This window comes from Mchenga conophoros, linkage group LG4 (genome assembly GCF_057382185.1).
Source record: "Mchenga conophoros isolate Kocher_MC1m ecotype Shallow Benthic linkage group LG4, M_conophoros_male_GT1.1, whole genome shotgun sequence".
In the NCBI taxonomy this organism is placed as follows: domain Eukaryota; kingdom Metazoa; phylum Chordata; class Actinopteri; order Cichliformes; family Cichlidae; genus Mchenga; species Mchenga conophoros.
In genome coordinates this window covers 9,497,505-9,518,553 of record NC_140529.1, presented here as the reverse complement: position 1 = coordinate 9,518,553, position 21,049 = coordinate 9,497,505, and the positions used below count along the sequence as shown (strand labels likewise).

The 21,049-nt window shown below is 41.6% G+C and overlaps 3 protein-coding genes and 1 long non-coding RNA gene across 5 annotated transcripts in view; 3 read left to right on the top strand and 1 right to left on the bottom strand.

Moving 5' to 3' along the window:
• The first annotated feature begins 729 nt into the window (after nucleotides 1-729).
• Nucleotides 730-21,049, top strand: part of hoxb3a (homeobox B3a) — an 82,501-nt gene continuing 62,181 nt past the window's right edge. For both annotated transcript variants that reach the window (XM_085270266.1, XM_085270259.1), the window contains exon 1: nucleotides 730-1,333. The gene's annotated coding sequence lies outside the window, so the exon portion shown is untranslated. The remainder of the gene's footprint in view (nucleotides 1,334-21,049) is intronic.
• LOC146575533 (uncharacterized) lies at nucleotides 2,523-9,434 on the bottom strand. The gene is made up of 3 exons (XR_014892144.1): nucleotides 9,333-9,434; nucleotides 7,424-7,562; nucleotides 2,523-6,880 (listed from the first exon to the last, which is right to left on the bottom strand). It is a non-coding gene; the product is annotated as an uncharacterized LOC146575533 (long non-coding RNA).
• On the top strand, nucleotides 9,655-13,485 carry LOC146575532 (homeobox protein Hox-B6a-like). The gene is made up of 2 exons (XM_085270254.1): nucleotides 9,655-10,437; nucleotides 12,077-13,485. The coding sequence occupies exons 1-2, from the start codon at nucleotides 9,864-9,866 to the stop codon at nucleotides 12,355-12,357; spliced, it is 855 nt and encodes a 284-aa protein (XP_085126380.1). The 5' UTR covers nucleotides 9,655-9,863; the 3' UTR covers nucleotides 12,358-13,485.
• hoxb5a (homeobox B5a) lies at nucleotides 16,559-19,087 on the top strand. Its single transcript, XM_085270267.1, has 2 exons — nucleotides 16,559-17,404; nucleotides 18,703-19,087. Exons 1-2 carry the CDS (start codon nucleotides 16,723-16,725, stop codon nucleotides 18,948-18,950), a joined length of 930 nt encoding a protein of 309 aa, XP_085126393.1. The 5' UTR covers nucleotides 16,559-16,722; the 3' UTR covers nucleotides 18,951-19,087.

Below are 21,049 nucleotides of genomic sequence, written 5' to 3'. Positions count from 1 at the left end.
TTAAAAAATGTCGCATAGGCGGCTTCAAAAGATGAGAGATTTCTGTTGATTCAGCTGATTCATATTTCAGCACCAGGGACGCAGACTTTACGTTCGTGCCACTTTCACAAAAGAAAACTTGTCTGTGTTTTGACACCAGGTCTTCTTACAACAGCAGAACACGGAATATTGGTGTTGTACTAAAAAAAATCTCAAATGCAGTATGGAAACAGAAACTTGTTTGCTCCACATTATTCCTCCTACCTTGTCTTTATATAGCTACATCTGGTTTCTGAAACATTTTGGGTCTAAATATTGTCACGTGTCGTTAATGAAAATATAATGCAAATATGACAGTGAAGATAATAAGGAAGCTCTGTCTAATTATCTAAAACGAACAAAAATCAAATAAATATAAAGCATGACATGAAAAATCCACAATAATGCGTGGCAAAATTCTTCACGCTCTCCAGTGCTTTGAAAGCTTTTAGCTTGCTTTTTAAGAAGCGGTCGATGAAGAAAATGGCGGCCTGGAGAATGAAATAAGAGAAGGAGCAGCTCGGTTCTAACAACACTCCATGAAGAAATGCAATAAATTCTTTGTTGTTTTATGAAAATTTACAACTTTGTGATACAAGTTTATGAGTGACCGCGCGCGGGGATTGGCCGACGGGCGGGTCATGTGGACGCGCTTAACGTGAACATGAACTTTTTATGATTTCCCAAGTGGCTATATTGCTGCAGCACTCCGCTCCGGCCCGAGCTGCCGCCTGTCCTTCCCTGCTCCTGCAAGGCTCCACTCGGAGTCCGACCACCGCCAGGAAATGAACACCCGGCTGTAATTAAACGAGCGAGTTAATGAGAATATTTGTTGTGACTGTGGAAACCGGCACGGCGAGACGCCGACAACAAGCCGCCCCTCCCCCTCCTGCTTCTTCTCTTCCTGCTTCGCTATGGCTTCTTGCTCCGTCTGGTCTCGTGCTGCTGCTGTCTATTCCAAATTGGCGGATCTGGATGAGGACAGTTCCGCTGTGATGAGACAAAGAAGGGCCGAGCAGTGGGACCCAACCCGGAGAAAGCATCCCGGAGATGCCCTCATGATTTACATTTTTAATTTCAATTTGACATTTGATTTGTCACTTGTCACTGCAAGGATGATGAAGACTACGGTGGTGGTTTGACGCCTGGGTGACAGCAGTCCCCCATCCCCAGTTCCTGCACTTCCTCAACATTACATCCACCTAATTACCACCCAGTGCAGGGCTGTCTCGTGCCATTCCAGACTGCCTGACTTGTTCGAACGCAAGGAAGTGACCGGCAGGTGTGTGGGCTCGTGACGGATTATCAACAAACGGTAAGAGCCGTCCACGCACGTTTAACGCAACCCTGCATGATGCGCATTGTTAAAGGAGCAGAGAAAATGAGTCAGCGCAGCTTTTCTCAATTCTGCAGCATCTAGTTGATTCATTTGTTTTTTGTTTTGTTTTGTTTGTTTTTTCTAAACGAAGCGTTGCTCCGCCATTTCAGAATAAACGGTTTCCTAGCTGGATCTATACAGATATATTGCTTAGTTTAAATAGTGGTATTAGCTGTCGAGGAGCCATCTATTGCTCGAAACTCGGCTGTTTGAGAACTGAAAGATTAGCTTCCAGCTTTTCCTCCAAAAGCTGCGCATTGTGTTTGCAGGAAGGAGGCAAATGTGCAAATGAAAAAGACTGGCTTTGATCTGATGGCTTTGGCAGAATTTGAAGTCCCTCATTTACTATGACTTTTAAAGATAAAAGCAACAGTTTTCTATTTTGGGGGTTTGCATCTGGCTGCAGGTGAATTGAAGATGAGCTTCTGGGGTTTTTGTCAGTGTTTTACTTCCAGCGTGTAGGTTTTTCTGTTTCGATTTTTTTTCATTAGATTGACAGCGTGCGTGTGTGTGTGTGTGTGTGTGTGTGTGTGAGAGAGAGAGAGAGAGAGAGAGAGAGAGAGAGAGAGAGAGATAGTTTACAAGCAAGGCATGTTTGTCTGTCTCACTTTTATGACTTTGGTTCCCTTCTCATTTCCTCCCTGGAGCAGACGTTTTTTTTCTTTCCCTGCAATCACAACCCCACAGTCACAAACACACCTGTAGGTGTCATCTCCTTGGTCTCCAATTTGTTGCCGTCTCTAATATCAAATAGCCAGACTTTTCATCTCAGAGCGCGCGCGCGCACACACACACACACACACACACACACACACACACACACACACACACACACACACACACACACTTGATCACAAGGACAAAAAAAGAAGATTTTATCTTTATTTTTACCCTTGTCTGACAAATCATCATCACCCAATGTTTAAAGCTTATGTGGTTTTTCTTATTGTAACATGTTATTTACTAACGCTCATATGTGCTCCTTGATATTCCTCCTCATACAAAACAGGGTCTGACTGATTATCTAAGAACATTGCAGGTCTGCAAACGGCTGTGGAAATTTTCGCTTGACAAATATACACTTTAACAACTTGTATTTTACCTTATAGTCATTTATTTGGTTGTTGTCAAATTATTCACAAACCACTCATAGAAATGTATGCACATGTATTTTTACAGTTAAACCACATTTCGAGTCGTTTCCAATTCCGCTTTGTAGATGAACAGCTAACACAATCATTCTTATGCAGGATGGTTTAAAACACACAGTAGACACAAGGATATGCCTAATAGTAAGCTGTAGCATGATGAACATATATCCTAGAATCAACAGTCTTGCTTTGTGAGAAATTCAGTATTGTCAATAAACACCAGTTCTTTAAGATAAAGTCACTGCCTCGTTTTAGGGATATATTGTGAGCCACATGCAATACGCCGTGCCGGACTTTCTAAAGCCACGATCACACTAAGTCGTGGCTACAGATCTGCGGCACTTTTCCAATTCTTTATTCCGTCTGTAGTGGTAAACGGAACATAAATCAATCGTGCATTCGTTAAGATACGGGGTATGCTGAACGTGATAAGTAAAACAAACGCAAACATAGAACAGAGAAATAAAATGTATAATAAATTATGTATATTTTTTTTAAATCTGTTTGCGATTAGAAGGCATTTCTATTGTAGGGCCTATCTTACAATATAAAGCGCCTTTATGAGACTGTTGTGAGTTGGCGTTGTATAGATAAAATTTAATTAAATTTGAAATTGAATTTCTTTTTGGTCCCAGGTACCGTGAAACATTTGCTTTAAAAACATGACTTTACTGAAATGCATTGAGCATACTTATGGGTTTTAACAAACACGTATGCTAAAATATTTATATTTTTGTCGCAGATATCAATATAGTATTGAGGTTATTGAACAGAGAAAGACCACGCAGAATCTCAAATCAGCTATTGACACTCATTATTGTCAGCAGTGTAGTATTATTTTTATTATTATAATCATTGACTAGGTTTAGAACAGCAGTATGCGTGTGTGTTTATGTATGTGTGTGCATTAATAATCACGGACTCGAGAGATGTTTACGGTCTTATTTACCATATTTAGAAGTGTCATCTTTAGTTATACATTTTTCACATACTACAGATGTAGTTATATTTAACCGTCAAACAATTTGGATCATATACAGATGTTAATGTATGTCTTGAAATTCTGGAACTAAAATGGATAATTTAACACAAATATAATTGTTATATAATACTAAATGAAGACAGTAACATTTAGAGAGTGGTATATAAGGTACGAGCAATGTGTGTCTTTCTGTCTTGTGTTCTCTGTTTTGGTAGATAAGTTGAAGCCAATAGTCTGTTTTCCTGTAAAGCTGTGATCACACAGCTCTGGGAGCAACGGTTATAGACAGACACAATCCGGAGGCTGTTTGTGTTCGACGGCAGTCCTTACAATGAAGCTTCAGAGCAGCCCAGAGTCCGCACTTAACAAGACACTCTGGTGCCATCTAGTGTTCCGTTAACAACAATACCAAAGAGCACATAGACACATACACAGGTTCTTCTTTCTCAAGACTCGGAAACACAAGTTATACATCCCTGGGTCAGTGTCAATGCGATTTACAAAAACCATGCCCGCAATTTTACTTATGTATTACCTCTGGAAAAATAATACCAGGTCAACCCCAGCGAGTGGCACAAAAAGCTTTTGTGTGCTTTCACAAGAGTGTATGCTGAAGATTTTTTTTGTCTTTGATGTAGGGTTGGAAAGGTCGACTTGTAGCACTGAGGTAGAGAAACGGGTGTTTCTCTCCGTCCTGCTTTGTTGCTAAGGTTAGGCTGGGTGCTGTTACACTGCTGAATGAAACGTGGAGAAAACCGTGTGTGTACAAAATCCCAGAAGAATGCTGTGCTTGTGTGTGTGCGTGTTTGCGCGTGCACGAGCACTGGATGTGCTCAAGGAAAAGTAATTCTGGATGCAAAATTTATGCTGATTGGTCAGGAGGGCTGTTTCGGAATAGAGCGGCAAGCAGGGAATGTGAGTGCATGGGCTTCACCGTGTTCGTGTGTGTGTAAGCATATTAATTCGTCCTTGCTTTGTGGTTTTATCACTTGCGCTTATCTGTAAATCTGTTGTGCAGCCCCACTCAGGTATATGTTTCCAGTTGTGAACGTGTGTGTAATCATCTGAAAGACCCTCATGGAGGGAAAACTATGGCATTCTGTTTAATTTATGACTTTAGCATAGTCTCACTTTAAATTGAGTATTCAATTTCAGAGTATTGAGATCAGATACAACATTTGTTTTCGCTTCACCTATTTGTGGTCTGCGCAGCGGATAAATACCTCGACAGGATTTTCTGTGCAGTTAGAATAACGATTGCCAGGATGATAGTACCAGATAATAATAATTATTATTATTATTATTATTATTATTATTATTATTATTATTATTATTATTATTATTATTATTATTATTATTCGTCTGACCAAATAATGTCGAACAACACAGTTTGAATAATCAAGCTCGAGTCTTCTTATTTAGCCGAAAAATATGCGGCTCTTTCTGATGCTGCATTCACCCACCCGTTAAACTTTAACTGGTCCCGAGGCCTTTTGTGGCTGAGGGCTCGCGTCCACCGGTAATAGTCCAGTGAACTGACCTGGAGCGCGTGCTCACAGTACCCTGAAGGACGCGGCGAGTCGACTGGCGCTGCCTGGAAACGATTAATATATTAAACAAGAGAAAGTACTAGTCAGGCAGTTTTTTGGAGTTTGTCATTAACTGGTGCAGCAGAAGAGGTCTCTTTCTCTCTCGCGCGCGCGCGCGCACGCACACACACACACACACACCGAGCAAGAGAATTAGCAATAGAAGCTCTATGTATCTAAACTCTGAACACATGAACTTTTTATCTCCAAGCATCACAACTTCTGCAATCTTCTATACGATCCTAAGAGCGAAAGTATTCTACTTATATCAAAAAATGTCCCCGTTTTTCCTGACATGAGTAAAACCCATAAAATATCTAAATTAATGACATTATAACAGACCACCTACTTAAAATGTCTGCTCTGCCAGACAAGGACCAGTCTGATGCGCGCAGAGTTTTGAACTCCTTTTTGTAAATAACTCGTACTAAAATGACACATAAGAGTAATTTAGTAGGATAAGCAGTGAATTTTTAATTTCATAGACGGTTAATTATTTAACCCGTGAAATGCTATCGATCCTTTCACTGCCACGGCTGAAATAAACCACAGGTGAGCTGCACAGTGCTCGTTACTTGTGCGGAGAACAGCACATTTGTTCATCTGCTGTTTTGCTGCGGGCCTGTTTTTCAGTTCGTAGCCATTCCTCGGACTTTACAAGGAGTCATAAAAAGTCATAAAACCATAAAAGTCCTGAGTTCTCTCTTTCTCCTTCGCACATACCCCCCTTCCACACACACACACACACACACACACACACACACACACACACACACACACACACACACACACACACACACACGCAAAAGGTGAAAGGGACCCATAAAGCCATAAAGCAGCCGCCTGACTCTTTCAGCTTTAATTGTCGATAATCTCTGAAGTTTCCCGGATTCCTGGAGTTCCTTCAGCGCCTCTCGGCTGTTTACTCTGAAGCTGCACCATTAAATTTACTGTGCAGGAATACAGCAGGCTTAAAACGCATATCCGTTTAGAAAAAAGATGGGATTTGTAATTGTCATCCAACCAATTTTTAACGTGGGAGAATGTCCCAGAATATTAACTTTTTTCTTTCTTTGTTTTCTGATATAATCTAGACCATTCCATCTCTCTACAGTTTCTATTTATTTGTGTCATTATGATTCATATACTTAAAACAGATTTCGCTTCTTGTCATTACCCTGTTATTAGTGTTGGACCAGTGGTAAAAACTTAATAACTATATAGCTAATGACTGGAAGGCTGTTAGCCTACTGATTTTGGGGTGGTTAAAGCAGCTAACAGGCCATCCGAGGTAGCTTATGTTATTTGTGGTCTTTTAAGTCTCCCATTTTGTATTGTAGTTACTCAAATAAATAATTCGTTGAATTTCGGCACAAAGGTCTAGCACACCCAATGTCATGGTAATGCTCTCAGCAGCGTCGGTACACAGCCCCGTTCCCTTTTTTTCAATACTGGTGGACGGCAAGTTAAAGTTTGGTAGACTTCAATATCCCCGTCAACACAAGGAAATATCAGGCAGTAAAACGCAACAAAGCATAAGGTCACGTGACATAAAATGTGACTTCTTTACTAGCTTTAAAGCAGACTATGTCCTTCTGCTATTCCTTTATGTCCACCCCACTCCTCTCCCTGACACACACTCGCACAGGGACCAACCATCCGGTTCTCAAATAGCAAAATGTTTCCAAAGTTTAGGTCGTTTTTTTCTTTGCTCTGCTCTTTCGTGTCGTCTGCCACTCGCTTCTCCCAACTGCAATTGCATCTGCAATGACACATAAATATATGTCCACTTGCAACATGGAGGACAATGTCATCATGCAGTGTTGCCTATGAATATTTCCATGCAGTCACATGATATAAGATGATAAGATGATGATATTTCATGTTGCTTTTCCAGCATTAGAACCAAACTACAAGTTCGTGAGATCTCCTCTGAAGTTATTCTTAAATGTCACATTAATCTATACTTTAAATAAACTGCTAATCTCTGCAAAAATTGTCATATAAAATACATAGATGCTTCGTAACAAAACTTTCGGTATGTTACTATACCAACACTTCAATTGGCTTGACAATATTCTTAGCTTAAGCAGAGCTGTACCTCGAATCAGGAAAAGCTATGATTCTGCCTTTATATTATTATTAGTATTATCATTATTATTATTTGTATTTTTCAAAGTTCTTTCTTCATATTTACTCTGTGGGCTGGTGCTGGTATAGGCCTACCACAGATATAATACCAAAGCCACAATCACGTTAATACCGTGCTAATGCAAATAGGCTGTATATATAATAATAGTATTACCGTCTTGTGTGTGTCCCAGGCTGTAGGCCATGCCTGTCCTGTCCCGACTGTTAGTGCTCATTAATGATTACACCACAGTCAGCTCCAACACAATGCTGTTGCTTCCCGTTCCCACAAAGTGGAGAGGAAACGGAGCGTCCTGCCAACAAGAGAGAGCGAGAGAGAGAGAGAGCGAGAGGTCAAAATAAAAGTTCAGAAGACAGATTCTCCATCAGTTTGTGTAATCCTGCATAGAACGCGCGGCTCGGGGATTAAATTTCATATTTGTCCTCCTACGACGAACAGTATTACTTTAAAACGAAGAGATGGGGGAACTGATGAAGTGGGGAGGTGAAGTAAAAGTAAAAATAGGCTTTGTCTCTATCGGTAGTCAAACTGTCTACAGTTTGGCCATTCAGACAAGTCAGAGCCTGTAGAGGAAGCACAGAAAGACACCGAGAGGGGGGGCGACTTATTTATGACTGCGGTTATTTTACGACCTCAGCGACACATATTCCGTTTGTGACCGCGAATGAAAAGCACGCCGAAATACCCCCACCCTCCACCCAGCTCGACCCTATTTATTCTCCTCTCTAATTTTGAAGAAGGAAAGGGAGGTTCTAATGTTTCTTTGCGAAAAGAGTGCAAAATGTGTCTGTGTAAATTTAGTTTTTATTATTCTAAGGGATGATAATAATAATTTGTGACACTAGTGTACCCATTAGCTATGTTTTTTTCTTTTACATTTATAATTATCGTTCTACATTTATAATTATCGTTCCATATAGTGTAAAACTGAGAAAAAAATATAATATAATTTTACAGTAGTAATGCAGTATGTTTTTTTTGTTAGTGGTAAAACTAACAAATCTATAATAACGGCGTTTTTTTATTCGAAGACTTCATTCTAATTGTTTTTTTTAAACAATGCAATATATTTCGGTTCAATATAAACATGGACGTGGCCATATATATATTGAAAGAGCTTCAGGCGCGTGGGTCTAATGAGTGTCAAGATGACGCTAAGAAAAAAAGCAGAAAGAAAAAATACTTCTTTTCTTTTTTTGTTTTACATTTCAGGCTAATCAGTGTCACCGGAGAAGAAAAAAGGAAAATAATAAATCACTGCACACATTGATCAGACCCAGCACCCTCTGGCACAGTATAGGAGTTACATTTTTCTGACTGAATAGTCTTATGGTACTCTTATAGCAGCATATGTATGTGTGGATATATATATATGGATATATATATGGATATATATATATATATATATATATATATATATATATATATATTTTTTTTTTTTTTTTTTTTTTTTTTTTCTACATTTCTAACTATCAGATTATGTGCCGAAAATCCCTTCCAAATTACTAAATTAGTCTTCTGCTTTAGAAAATAGCAGCCTGCGATAGGAGTAGGACACACACACTGGCCGAAGAGGGGACATAAACTACCCAATCACCAGATATACCAATTGCAAATATACAACACTCCAATTACATGGCCCATATTATATAGTAGGCTGAATCTAATACTAGCATCACACAAACTGCACCACACACAAGACGCGCGCACGTTCCCGGCTGTGATTTACGCTCCACAAATTCATTTTAATGCGGTCGGTATTATCTCCAAAGCGCCGGGAAACATATTTTATTATTCGGTTGCCTTCTCTCCCAACCCCAAGGGGACAACGCGCATACGTGTGAGAACTGCTGGTTTTTATGGGTCCAACAACAGACGGAGGAAGACACACGGGGAGAGAAAAGAATCAATTTAACGCGTCGAGGATTCCGGTGTGATTGCGCAATGTCACCGGGAACAGAAGGAAGATTAGAAAGAGAGATTAGATACGAATTAAAAAGGAAAGAAAGGAAGAGAGCGTGTTTGTGTGTGGTGGTGGGGGTGTATTCGGTAGTTCCCAGACCTCCTCCTCTTCCTCTTCTTCTTCCTCTCCTACGAAAGGAAAACAGCGAACGAATGCCAGGCACAGACGCATCCCATTGGTCAGTTCGAGGTCAGCTGGTGTCTGCCCTCCAACCCCCCACCCGATACCCCTTCTCGCCCCGTCCCGTGTTCTCCGATCGCATACACACACGGAGAGGTTCTCTCTGTTGCCCCCCACCCTCCACACGCCCCTCCGTCCCACACTGGCACTCAGCCCACCTAATACAACCCCCCCCCCCCCTCCTCCCAATCTGCGATACACTAAGTGATAGCGGCAGCCCGTCGGACTGTCGGCTATAAAACACAACAAATCATAAAGTGCAGGCAGGGGAAGGCAGAGGAAGCAGGACGGGAGGGAGAACCGTTAGCTGCTAGCCGTTAGCCTCTGCCTACTCCTCCTCCTTCTCCTTCTTCATCGAGTGAACGTTGTTATTGTGTTTGTTTCGTCCCCTCCTGTCCTCCCCTCTCCTCTTCTCTTTTCCGGCTTCTCCTCTTTTTCTTCTTTCTCCTGATGAATTCCTATTTTGTCAACTCCTCTTTCCCGGTGACGCTACCGGGAACGGGTGGAAGCGGGCAGGCGGCGGCAGCAGAGTCGTTTTTGGGTCAGATACCTCTCTACTCATCGGGATACGCCGCCGACCACCCGCTTAGGCACTACCCGGGGGCAGCAGCCGTTACCGCAGCTGTGGCATACAGCACCGGCGGACCCGGCGCACACCAGGACAAACCGTACCCGGCATCCACCTACTACCAGCAGGCGGCCAATGGAGCATATACCGGACACCGGGCGACAGCAGCAGCGGCGGGGGTCGGTGTTGGGGGCGCGACCGGAACCGGTGCCTGCGACTACGCCACGGCAGCGGCGGCAGCGGCGGCCGCAGCTGCAGCCACGAGTTTCTACAGGGATAAGGAACACCCGTGCGCTCTGGAGGAGCATCAGCTCGCGCTCAGTCAGGACGGCGTGCAGCGTAAAACAGAGTGCGTAGGGCTCAGTGCAAAGGGGCTTTTCGGAGAAACGATGGAAGACAAACAGTCGGCGTCAGTGCCCATTTATCCATGGATGCAGCGGATGAACGCCTGCAACGGTGAGTGTCTTCTTCTTCCTCTTCCTCTCTTTCTTGCATATTTTATGATCCCAGTCATAGAAATGACGTTTGTTTCCTCTGTCAGCCTCTGTTAGATTTCCTTTCCTTTTCCCCTCCTCCTGCCACAGAAGCTGCTTTATGATCCCCGTTTGTTGACCTGTCAGTCCGTCATGTGCGCTGTATTTTATTGTCCGTCATAAAACGGGTTTGTTTGCATTGCGGGTCCTTTTACTGTAGCCTGTGTGACCCGTGACGATGCTACCAAGTAAAGCAAAGTGTGGGGGAAAACAAGGAGCAGATAAAAAAAATTAATGATGTAGATATAGAGGAAATACAGAGATAAGTCTAAATATCCACACTCTATTAGTCATTCGTTTATTCAAATGTGTCTGAATAGTTCATCTCTTTTATTTTTGAAAACGCTTTTCCTCTCAGACATACTCTGCTTTGAGACATGACCAATAGGATGCGATAAATACTGTTTTGTTTTTGCTAACGTTTCTTTTCTGTGCTGATAAAGATATATCACATTTCCTGTTGCTATTATTGGTTTTGACCTTTTCTATCTTATCGTTTATTGAGCCTCCGCAGCGCAGACAGTGTTATTCACTGTTGATTCAAATCGTATATAGATATAGCCTAAAGTTTAAAGTGAAAGTGAGGCAAACCGTGGCGGAAATAATGTGAAATAGTTTCATTTAGTCGGCTCTCCTAAAAGTTTGTGCTTTTGCACTCTTGCATGATTTAACCTAAAGTGTTAAACACTGTCCTGTGCTGCAAACCATCCTTAAGAGAGAAAAACGGCCTGTTGAGGGTAGAATGAGTAATAGCAGATGATGCAGAGCTAGTGTTTTGTAAAGCCCTGCAGGACACTCCGAGTTATGACAGATGAGGTGGTAACATACTTCGCCGCAAATAAATATATATGGAGGAAAACAAAGAGCGCGTTAAAAATGACAGTTAAAGGTGCAAATAGTAGCCAGAGAGAGGGGAGAGTTATTTATGGTCATTTGGATTTAGATATGAATAGCTTGTGGCATGCAATCCATGCTCTTACTTTCAAATCAATACATAAACTGAAGTTGCCTTAATTGCCTTATTAGTGAAGATCGGTGTATACACACCACAATGGGAATTTATTTTCTGAATTTACTGCTACTTACCATCAGCAACATTATATAACATAGTTATTCTCCGTGTTTCATAAACCATGAAGTTCAACTTTCCTGTAGAATGATTGTTATTGTTTTTATTAAACAAAATAAGAAATCCAAGTTTTCACTTTTCACAAAGCCAAAAATAATCCGCGGCTTCGCAGTCAGAGTAAGTAAACATTTTAGTAAAACAATGTTAAATTCACATTAAAACAGTGTCCTTAAGGGATGGCGCACATTGTTAGATGGCAGCCATCGTCTGCATTGTTCTTTAATGTGAACATTACTAATTCTTAATTTAAGCGGGGGCAAATAGCCTTGATAATACTAAACAGGCACTGTTGTGGAAACTTGTAGAATAGAATAGAATAGAATAGAATAGAATATGCATGTGATGAACTTTTCTGGTAACGTTTTCTTAACAGAATAGTTAACGCCTCAGTGTTGTTATCTTGGTTCAAATGTATCTGTCTCTTGCTTCTCAGGGACCTTCAGTAGCCCCGGGAGACGCGGTCGGCAGACGTACACCCGCTACCAGACGCTCGAGCTGGAGAAGGAGTTTCACTTCAACCGGTACCTCACGCGGCGACGTCGGATCGAGATTGCGCACGCGCTGTGCCTCACGGAGCGACAGATTAAAATATGGTTCCAGAACCGGAGGATGAAGTGGAAGAAGGAGAACAAGCTGATCAACTCCTCTTCTACATCCTCTTCTTCTTCCTCTACGGCGAACGGTGCAGATGAAGAGGAGAAACGGACTGAGTAAAACAGGACCAAAAATAAACTAATGTAAGACACGTAAAAGGAAGGGCAGAATAAAAGAGAAGACATGCTGATTAATCTCATGCCTCCAAGTTTTTCAAGAGCACCCCCCGCATTTTTTTCTCTCTCTCTCTGTTGTTTTTCTTTCTTTCTTTCTTTTCCTCACCTGAGCAGTGGTGAAACAACGGAATGGGGGGATTTATTTTTATCCCTCTTACATCAACTCTTTCTGTAGGCTGTACTTGAGTGGTCTTATATTTGGTAATAATTTGTAAAACACTCTATAGCAAGGGTTATGTAACTGTGGAAAGGGACAGATACGATAAAACCTGGGAGGGGAAAGGAACATGGCGTTAAATTAAAGAATACAATAGATGAATGAACACTTTTTTTAAAGGCCACCAACACAAGGCCACAAGTAGTTTTGAAACACAATTTATTGCTGCATTCCGCCTACCGATTTTTTTACTGTACTTTTTTATGGCTATGCATATTTAATTTATTTCATTTTATTTTTTATTCTTTCAAAGACATCATGTAAGGCACTTGTTTTAGGGTTTACAACTTGTTTTGGGGGCTTTAGAACTTGACTTCCGGCTGTTTCCTTCCCCATTTTGTTTCTTATTATTTGTAAATGTGTGTAGCCTTTAATACCTTTAAGTACACGTGCAAGTATGCTCTGCATATACACGAAGGGAGGAAAAACTATTGGAGGTATGTATGTCTTATGGTGTTCATATTTAAACTGTACAGAAATAAGCAAGGGAAAAACACCTTGTATGGTGAAAATAATGTAACTACGGTTGAGGGGAATTTTTCAATATCGGGAAACCTGTTGAAGCTTTGGGTGGGGTTGCGGTTGTTAACCTACTGATGATATTCGCCAAACTACCTAAAACATTCAGGAAAGTGTATATTTTATCGATTTTTACATGTTTTGGTTATGTGTTATTGTCAAGTAATCACATATACTACCTATGACAAATGTTTAATAAAATGTAAAGGAATTTATGGAGAAAGGTTATTTTTATAACGGGGATAGGGTATGTTTGTGTGTGTCTTGGGGCATGAAATGAATTTTCATTTATTCTAACATTAATTAACGCGCAGTAAAGGTTAGTCAAACTCAACATTACTGGATTTGAGATTGGTTTATTTTATGATTTAGAGGACAACTTTAACACGCTTGAGCCTTTTAGCCTCTTACTGGTGTTAAACGCAATGCGGCCAAACAGGCGCACGCGACGATCTGGAAGGAAAGCGACGAGGAGAGTGAGCTGCTGATGGCGGGCTCAAACTAAATGATGACCAGAGCGAGGCAGAGAAAGTTGACCTCTCCTCGAGCCCTGCAGCCAGACACGTTACACATAGACACACACTTCACGCAGACAAAGTGGACAATGTCCTCGTGACCTTTTAACTCTACTTGTCCCCTGAGTGACCGGCGCGTTGTATCCATCTTGGAAGTTTCACTGATGCGGGTGCAAACACACACACACACACACACACACACACACACACACACACACACACACACACACACACCACTGCACATTAGCTTATCTCATGAAACATGAAAACCATAAAGACAAATATGGTCTAAATCAGAGTTACTTTAGAATGATTTCATTTGCCGGCTTTTCATTCGGAACATTCAAGATATATTTCTGAATTTTCCAGTTATGGGTATAATAACACACATAATAAGCATAACAGAGAACAGATATTTATTTATTTATTATTTGACGGTCTTAAGTCATACCAAGCAAGTGCTGTTATTATAGCATGTATCTAACGAATACACATTTTAAGTTTAGAAAAAAAAATCCTGTTGGAATACTACCAAGACAAAGATGGCATAAGCTGGTAGTAAATAATTAATAAGCACACCTAGAAAAACCAGCCTCGCCACTGTGCGAGGCGAAGAACTAAAGCTTTCACGTGATTTAATTAATGATACTTTTAGTTATGTTGTGTTTGAATTTAATACTTTGAGAGACAAATTGAGAATATAGTGAGACTCGCAATGAAATGACCTCAAGAGAAAATCTATTAAAGCGTATTCTGCAGCACAGACATATTCAGTGTACGTTGGTTTCTTTTTGTGTTGTGGATATGACTCGATTGGCGATTTCGTTCCCATTTTGAATCAGTTGTATGACTACGTGCTGGCAGATGTTCTATGTTAAACACAGTGGAAATGGTTTTACTGTGAATCAGGGGGGCTCGTCTTTACATATTGCACATACGTGCTTGGTGTTTAACATATTTTAAGGAGAGAAAAACGAAGAGGAAATGTTTCATGTTGTTTTGTTCTTTCTATCTCTACTGAAAGCTGTTCTCTACTGAAAGTCTCAATTTTGAAGAAGAAAATTTGTTTGTTTGTTTTTTGTTTATTTGTCTGTTTAAGACAACTGAACATTAGTTAGAAAGAGTTTGTCTTAGACCACAATCTATAATTGGTTAAAATATCAAAATCTCCAAAAATGAAGCATATTGAAATCTGCGTGGCTCTTTGAATGAGATTATTAGAATAAAGGAACTGCATCTGTGCGCAGGCACTGGTTGCAAAATGTGCTCTAATCTGGGCTCATACCTTAAATTCTGACCCTCCTTTATTCTTACTCAGAATGCGACAAATTCAATATAACATAAAGTAAACGCAAAACATGTGCAGCTGAAGAGATAGGTAGGTTGAGCGAAAGAAAAGAGATGGATGGATGGACGGACGGACAGATAGTTTTATTCTATGCTAAAACTGAATTATGATTGTCTTCAAACTGGCCTTATTGAAATATTTAAATGTTTTTCGTTCAGTGAGCTCTTTCATGGAACAAATTCAGCGCGATTGTGCTGATCTATAAATACCAAAGGCAGTGTGCTGAGAGGAGTGTGACAGCTGGGTCTTTTGTGGCTTTAAACCCCATGTTGCTGTTATGTGTGCTTGCCCGTGTGTTTTAAATGTGCCTGCTACTTTGTAATATTCAAGATGAATCCCATTCCAACTGCTGGTTTCTTTAGCCGAGACTCTGAAATGTGGCCTGCAAACTGCACACATTTCCCCACTGAGCACATCCATTTGTATCATTTCACACATACACACAAAGCTCTGGAATTCTTCATCTGTCGCCTGTTCTAGCTGCTGTGCCGGAGTTACAACAAAGCGTGTACACCCGAGTGCACACTGAGGCCTACTTCAAACACGCAAACGCTTAGACACACACAAGCACTCCCGCGGCTGAAATGCACCCAAACCCGGGAATCAACAAATCATAAATCAGCAGATTTCCATCCAGTGTGGACGTCACAGATCAGGTTTAACATTCCTCGTCTGCAGCTGCAAAGAAGGCTTGCAGTAAGAAAGAAAGAATGTACAGTCGCAGGCCAGTCGAATTGTCATAACTCAAACATTTTTTGTAGTGTTGACTGTTTAGTTTGGTCTGTGATGTATTTATTTATTTATTTGTTTGTTTATTTTTGCCTAATTTTTGTGATATTTTGCACTATATTTCCTACTGGTGTTTTGTACCTGTGCCGGAAGTTGAGGTACAAACAATTAGTGCAGCAAGTCGAAACACTGCATAACACAAAAAAACACGTGTATTTTATCGGTGAGACCGCTTTTTGGTAGAACTCCGGGATAAATATCAACAGCTATCAGATGTATGTGGAGAAAGGCTAGTTACTATTTTTTTTACCATGGTGTTCATTATTAACGTTTGATTTTACGGTTCTTACGGCTCTTAATTGTGAGACTAAGCAAAAGGTCAATTAACAGAGCTGAGTGATGAACAAACACACACACAATGTTTTTTTTTTTTTATAGCATGGATATGTCATGGACTCTTGTGTGTCCTTTCTCCCTTAACACTTCTTTCTGTACAATAAATTATATCTGCAGTAGGTGGCGCTCTGAGCTCACCCCCGACACCTCTAGCAATAAAGAGAGAGAGAGACGGAGAGAGAGAGAGGGAAAGCTTCCCCCGCCCAATCTTTATCATTTGAAACCTCAGAGCATAAATTACCTCTCTAAAGTCATCGGCGAGAATTTACGACTGGTCAACAAAAGCACGTGACCGTCCCCCTCCTCCTTCCTCACTACGTGTGTGTCTCTCTCTCCTCCCTCGCCTCACCCCTCACCTCCCCCATCACACACACACACCCCTCCATCCAACACACACACACCACCCCACCCCCATATTTGGACGGCGCATACATAGCTAAAAACGAAGTACAGTGCAACGCCATAATTCACTAATACATCATAAATCGTTGAAAGTACCAGCGTTATAACGACCCAGAGAAATCTAACAAATCAAGCGCCCCTTAGTACTCAACTATAAACCTGCAAGTCTCTAAAACAACCTAAATGAGCTCTTATTTTGTAAACTCGTTCTCGGGGCGCTACCCAAATGGCCCCGAATATCAACTGCTAAATTATGGAGGCAGCAGCGGCGCAATGAACGGCGGGACGTACAGGGATTCTTCCTCCGCCACCATGCACCCTGCGACGGGCTCTTACGGCTACAGCTACAATGGCATGGACCTGACCGTCACTAACCGGGGAGGGGGAACCAACAGTACCGCCAACGCTGGAGGACACTTCGGGGGCGGCTCAGTTGGTGGGGACTCGCGGGGTTTCGGCTCCCCGGCCCCGGACAGGGGGTTCAGACAACCATCTAGCTGCTCCCTCGCCTCTGCGACGGACTCCCTGCTGTCACCCGGCAACGAAAGCACAAAACTGGGCGCCCGGAGTTCGTCTCCTCGCTCGGATCAAGCAGGAAGCGGTAATCTCAGCTCACCAAACCTGTCCTCCGCCTCCTCCACCGGCGGTGGCGGCACAGTGCAGCGTTTCACCGAGCTGGATGACGCGTCACCAGAGATCGAGGACTTGCAGCATAACCGGGACACCAGTCACGCCAGCAATCCGCCACCCAGGACCGGGCATAAGCAGGAGGGCGGACCGACGGGATCAGCCGCTGGCAACACTGGCAGTGAGGCGCAGACACCACAGATATTCCCCTGGATGAGAAAGCTACACATTAGTCATGGTACACATTGCTCTTGTGTTTACAACTTATTTTCCATGTATCCTAGAAGTTTCGGGCGATAACATTCATATGACTGGTTCAGCAGAATAGCCTCCGTGTTGACACATGGGACTGGTAACAGTTCAGTGCTTGTTGTACCTATATCGGGGCTTCTTAAAATGCACATTAATGATTGTGCAGAATTATTGCTGCTTTGATCTGTGTAAAGTGGATGCTCGAGAACAGCAGGAAGATACCCAATTAGCCACGGTTCTTCGTTTTTCTCTGCACCTTACCAGACTTTTTTCTACTGCGTCAATTTCACATTTTCGTGTGGCAGTCAGAAATCAGTTGTCAAGATTATGAATCTCAAATGAATGGCATTTAATCGTGCGCATTGTGTTAATATTGATGCTTTCATTTTAAATTATGTATTCGTGTTTTAAATACTGATATGAAGATCTAAAAAAATCGAAGCAGTACACCCCAGAAAACGTCTTAGTAGAAAATTCCCATTACATTTTCGTGTTTTAGAAATCAGGAACGCCGGACAATTGCCCCTTCTGTCTCCTCTTTTTTATTTTAGCAAATTCCACAAAAGCGTCATAAATCTGTCAGGGGAGAGACGAAGGGAAGAAAAACTCAACAGGGCTGGGAAGCTGCAGACAGAGCCGGGCAAAGAAAGAAAAAAAGAAGCAGAAAGTGAGGCCAGGAAGGCTTTGGAAGCGGCTTGCTCCTTTGAAAAGTGAAGCTTTATTACGGATGGGAACTTTATTAAAAAGGTGAGGTAGAGGACGGGGCAATAAAACCCTGAAGGGTGTAAAAAAATGGGGCATATAGAGAGGTGATGGTGAAGACGGGTGGTTAAAAAGGGAAAAAAAAAGTAATGTGACAGATAAAAGCAAATGTTTTAACCCAGGCTGTGGAATGGAAATAGCAGAAATAAAATGTGTCAAGAAAGGTTGTGGTTAGGATGATGGACAGTTTTACTGTCTCCCTTTACGCTCGGTGATTTTGATAAAACAGTAAGTTTAATTCCTTGTGTATGCGTGGGGGCGTTAGAGGTTGATACAATAAAACAAACACCTGTGGCTCCAGTCTATGAGAATCCTTTGACTCATAGAAAACATCACCCTAACAGAGGCGTTCCTGACTTTAGATTGATATTTTCAAGTAGTTCTCTTATACTGGAGTGTACTTTAGAGCGCTGTAAAATACTGACTATATATTGCGCACTCTATTTTTGGACTCAATAACAGCCCGTTTCTGTCGCGTGTTGGCGCATCTTTAAAAGCCCTTTGTCCTCTCATCACCCTCAGATATGACGGGCCCCGACGGGAAACGGGCACGGACGGCATACACCCGCTATCAGACTCTCGAGCTGGAGAAGGAGTTCCACTTCAACCGGTACCTCACGCGGCGGAGGCGGATAGAGATCGCGCACGCACTCTGCCTCACGGAGCGGCAGATTAAAATCTGGTTTCAGAACCGGAGGATGAAGTGGAAGAAGGACAACAAATTGAAAAGCATGAGCCTCGCCACTGCTGGCAGCGCCTTCCAACCCTAGAAATATCTTTGTTTTAAACCAGAATCTGTCTTCGTTCATCTCTTTAGAGATGATACTACCATGTACACGCTTCCCTGGAGGAGGGAAGAAACAAACCAGAAATAAAAAAAATAAAAAACTTGAAGAAAACAGCAAAAGAGAGGCCAGCAAAAGAAGAAGACGAAGACGAAGAAAAAATATTCCAAAATGTAATCAGAAACACTTAAGAGTACTGTACAGCAGCGCAGCACTTTTCATTTGTTCGGTATGTCGGTCTTTGGTGTTTTAGGGCAACGTAAAAAAGAATCATGACTGTGGTACTTGCTCTTGTAACAAAAAAAGTGTTTCTTTATGATGTCCTCTTTTAAAAAAGGAGGGGAGTCACGGATAAATATGCTACCTACTTACAACATTGCTACCTACCTATTGTTTAATGTCTACGTATCGTTTTATGTGTCAAGTGTGAATTTTTGTAACTGACCAAGTGCTTTCTAGAAAAGTTAGCATGTGAGCGTTTATTGTAAGTTATTTACATCCAGTAAGGCACGTATATACCCTCGCCTACCCCAAACCCACTATACTCGCTGTCTTACCATTAAATTCTGCGCTATTTGAAGCAGAAAGGGTGTGTGTGTGTGTGTGTGTGTGTGTGTGCGTGTCCGAGTTTGAAACTTAAAATAAATCACTTTGCCTGTATCTGTTTATCCATCCAAAAAGTTGTGTACAGCTCTACTATTCAAAAAAAGCTGAACTGTATTATATTGTTATTATAATTGTAATTATCGGTTCTATGCTTCTCAAATGATGTATATAGATATATATATATTGACATTTTTAAATGTGACCAGTTGGCTATTTGTAGGTGCAGTATGCGAGTTCGTGTTTATATGAGTGTGTGTGTGTATGGCTAATGGCTACCGTCCATTAAGGCCTGTAACCTGTCTGCCAGTGAGCTTTTTGTATTTGTTTGTAGCTTCAAGTAAAAAAGCAAAAACAAAAAAAGCAAACAAGAAACCCAATAAAGTTCATTGTACTCATTAAACAGAAAGACTGAAGCAACTGCTCATAATAGAAACAGTTCCACAAACAGCTTAAGGGAAATCTAGATTGATACCGGCTTTGTGTGTGTGTGTGTGTGTGTGTGTGTGTGTGTCTGTGAGTGTGTGAGTGTGTGTGTGTGTGTTTGTATAACATACTGAAGAAGTGATTAGAACACATATCGTTTTTGTATATTACCTCATCTATACCATATTTATATCATATATCTTTATGCAAATCTGGGGCTTTGGTTGGCATCAGTTGCCAAACACCGGTGGCTGTGGCTTCTCCAAACTGCACGCGGAAGTCTTCTTTGGCAAGATACCGAACACCAAATTGCTCTCTTTGCATATCCATAGGTGCTGTACCAATGTGCCTCAATAGTTAGGAGTGGCGTGTGTGGTTATTTACTAAAGCAGTATTATGTATTGTGCCAACAATATCAAACCATTTACTATTTTTACCTGACTTCCAATATAGGCTGAAATCAAGTGGTTTGATTTTACATTATGTAGATCTGGCTTAACTCTTCAATCCAAGTTTAAGTGTCTATTTTCGCCTCTTTTTGTAGTTTTTTAACGCACTTTCTGACATATAATGCACAATAGGTACACCATGCATAAAGACGCAACACATCAAGCATGATTGTGAGCATCAAGCGCGCAATCACTAAGGGGGCCACACACACACACACACACACACACACACACACACACACACACACACACACACACACGCACAAACAGAATCACTGGGTTTACTGACAGTTTCTTTTTCTTTCTTTTATATGTGATGAACATCAAAAGTGGTCAACACACACATAGAACAGAGAGAATTACAAATACAAGTATACACAGAACACACACTCACAAATCAGTTCTCGACTCTGCTGACCAACTCTGACAAGACAACAAACTACCCGCGGTGGACAAATTGGTCACTTTTTCTCCTTTCCGCCCGAACGAAGGCTACTCCCGGGCAAATTAAGTTTCCTCTCCTGTAAACAAGCGACTGAACTTTTAAACTCACCGGCTCATGGTGCTGCCGTTTCCCTACTCCTACAAGGCTTTCCTTCTGAGTTG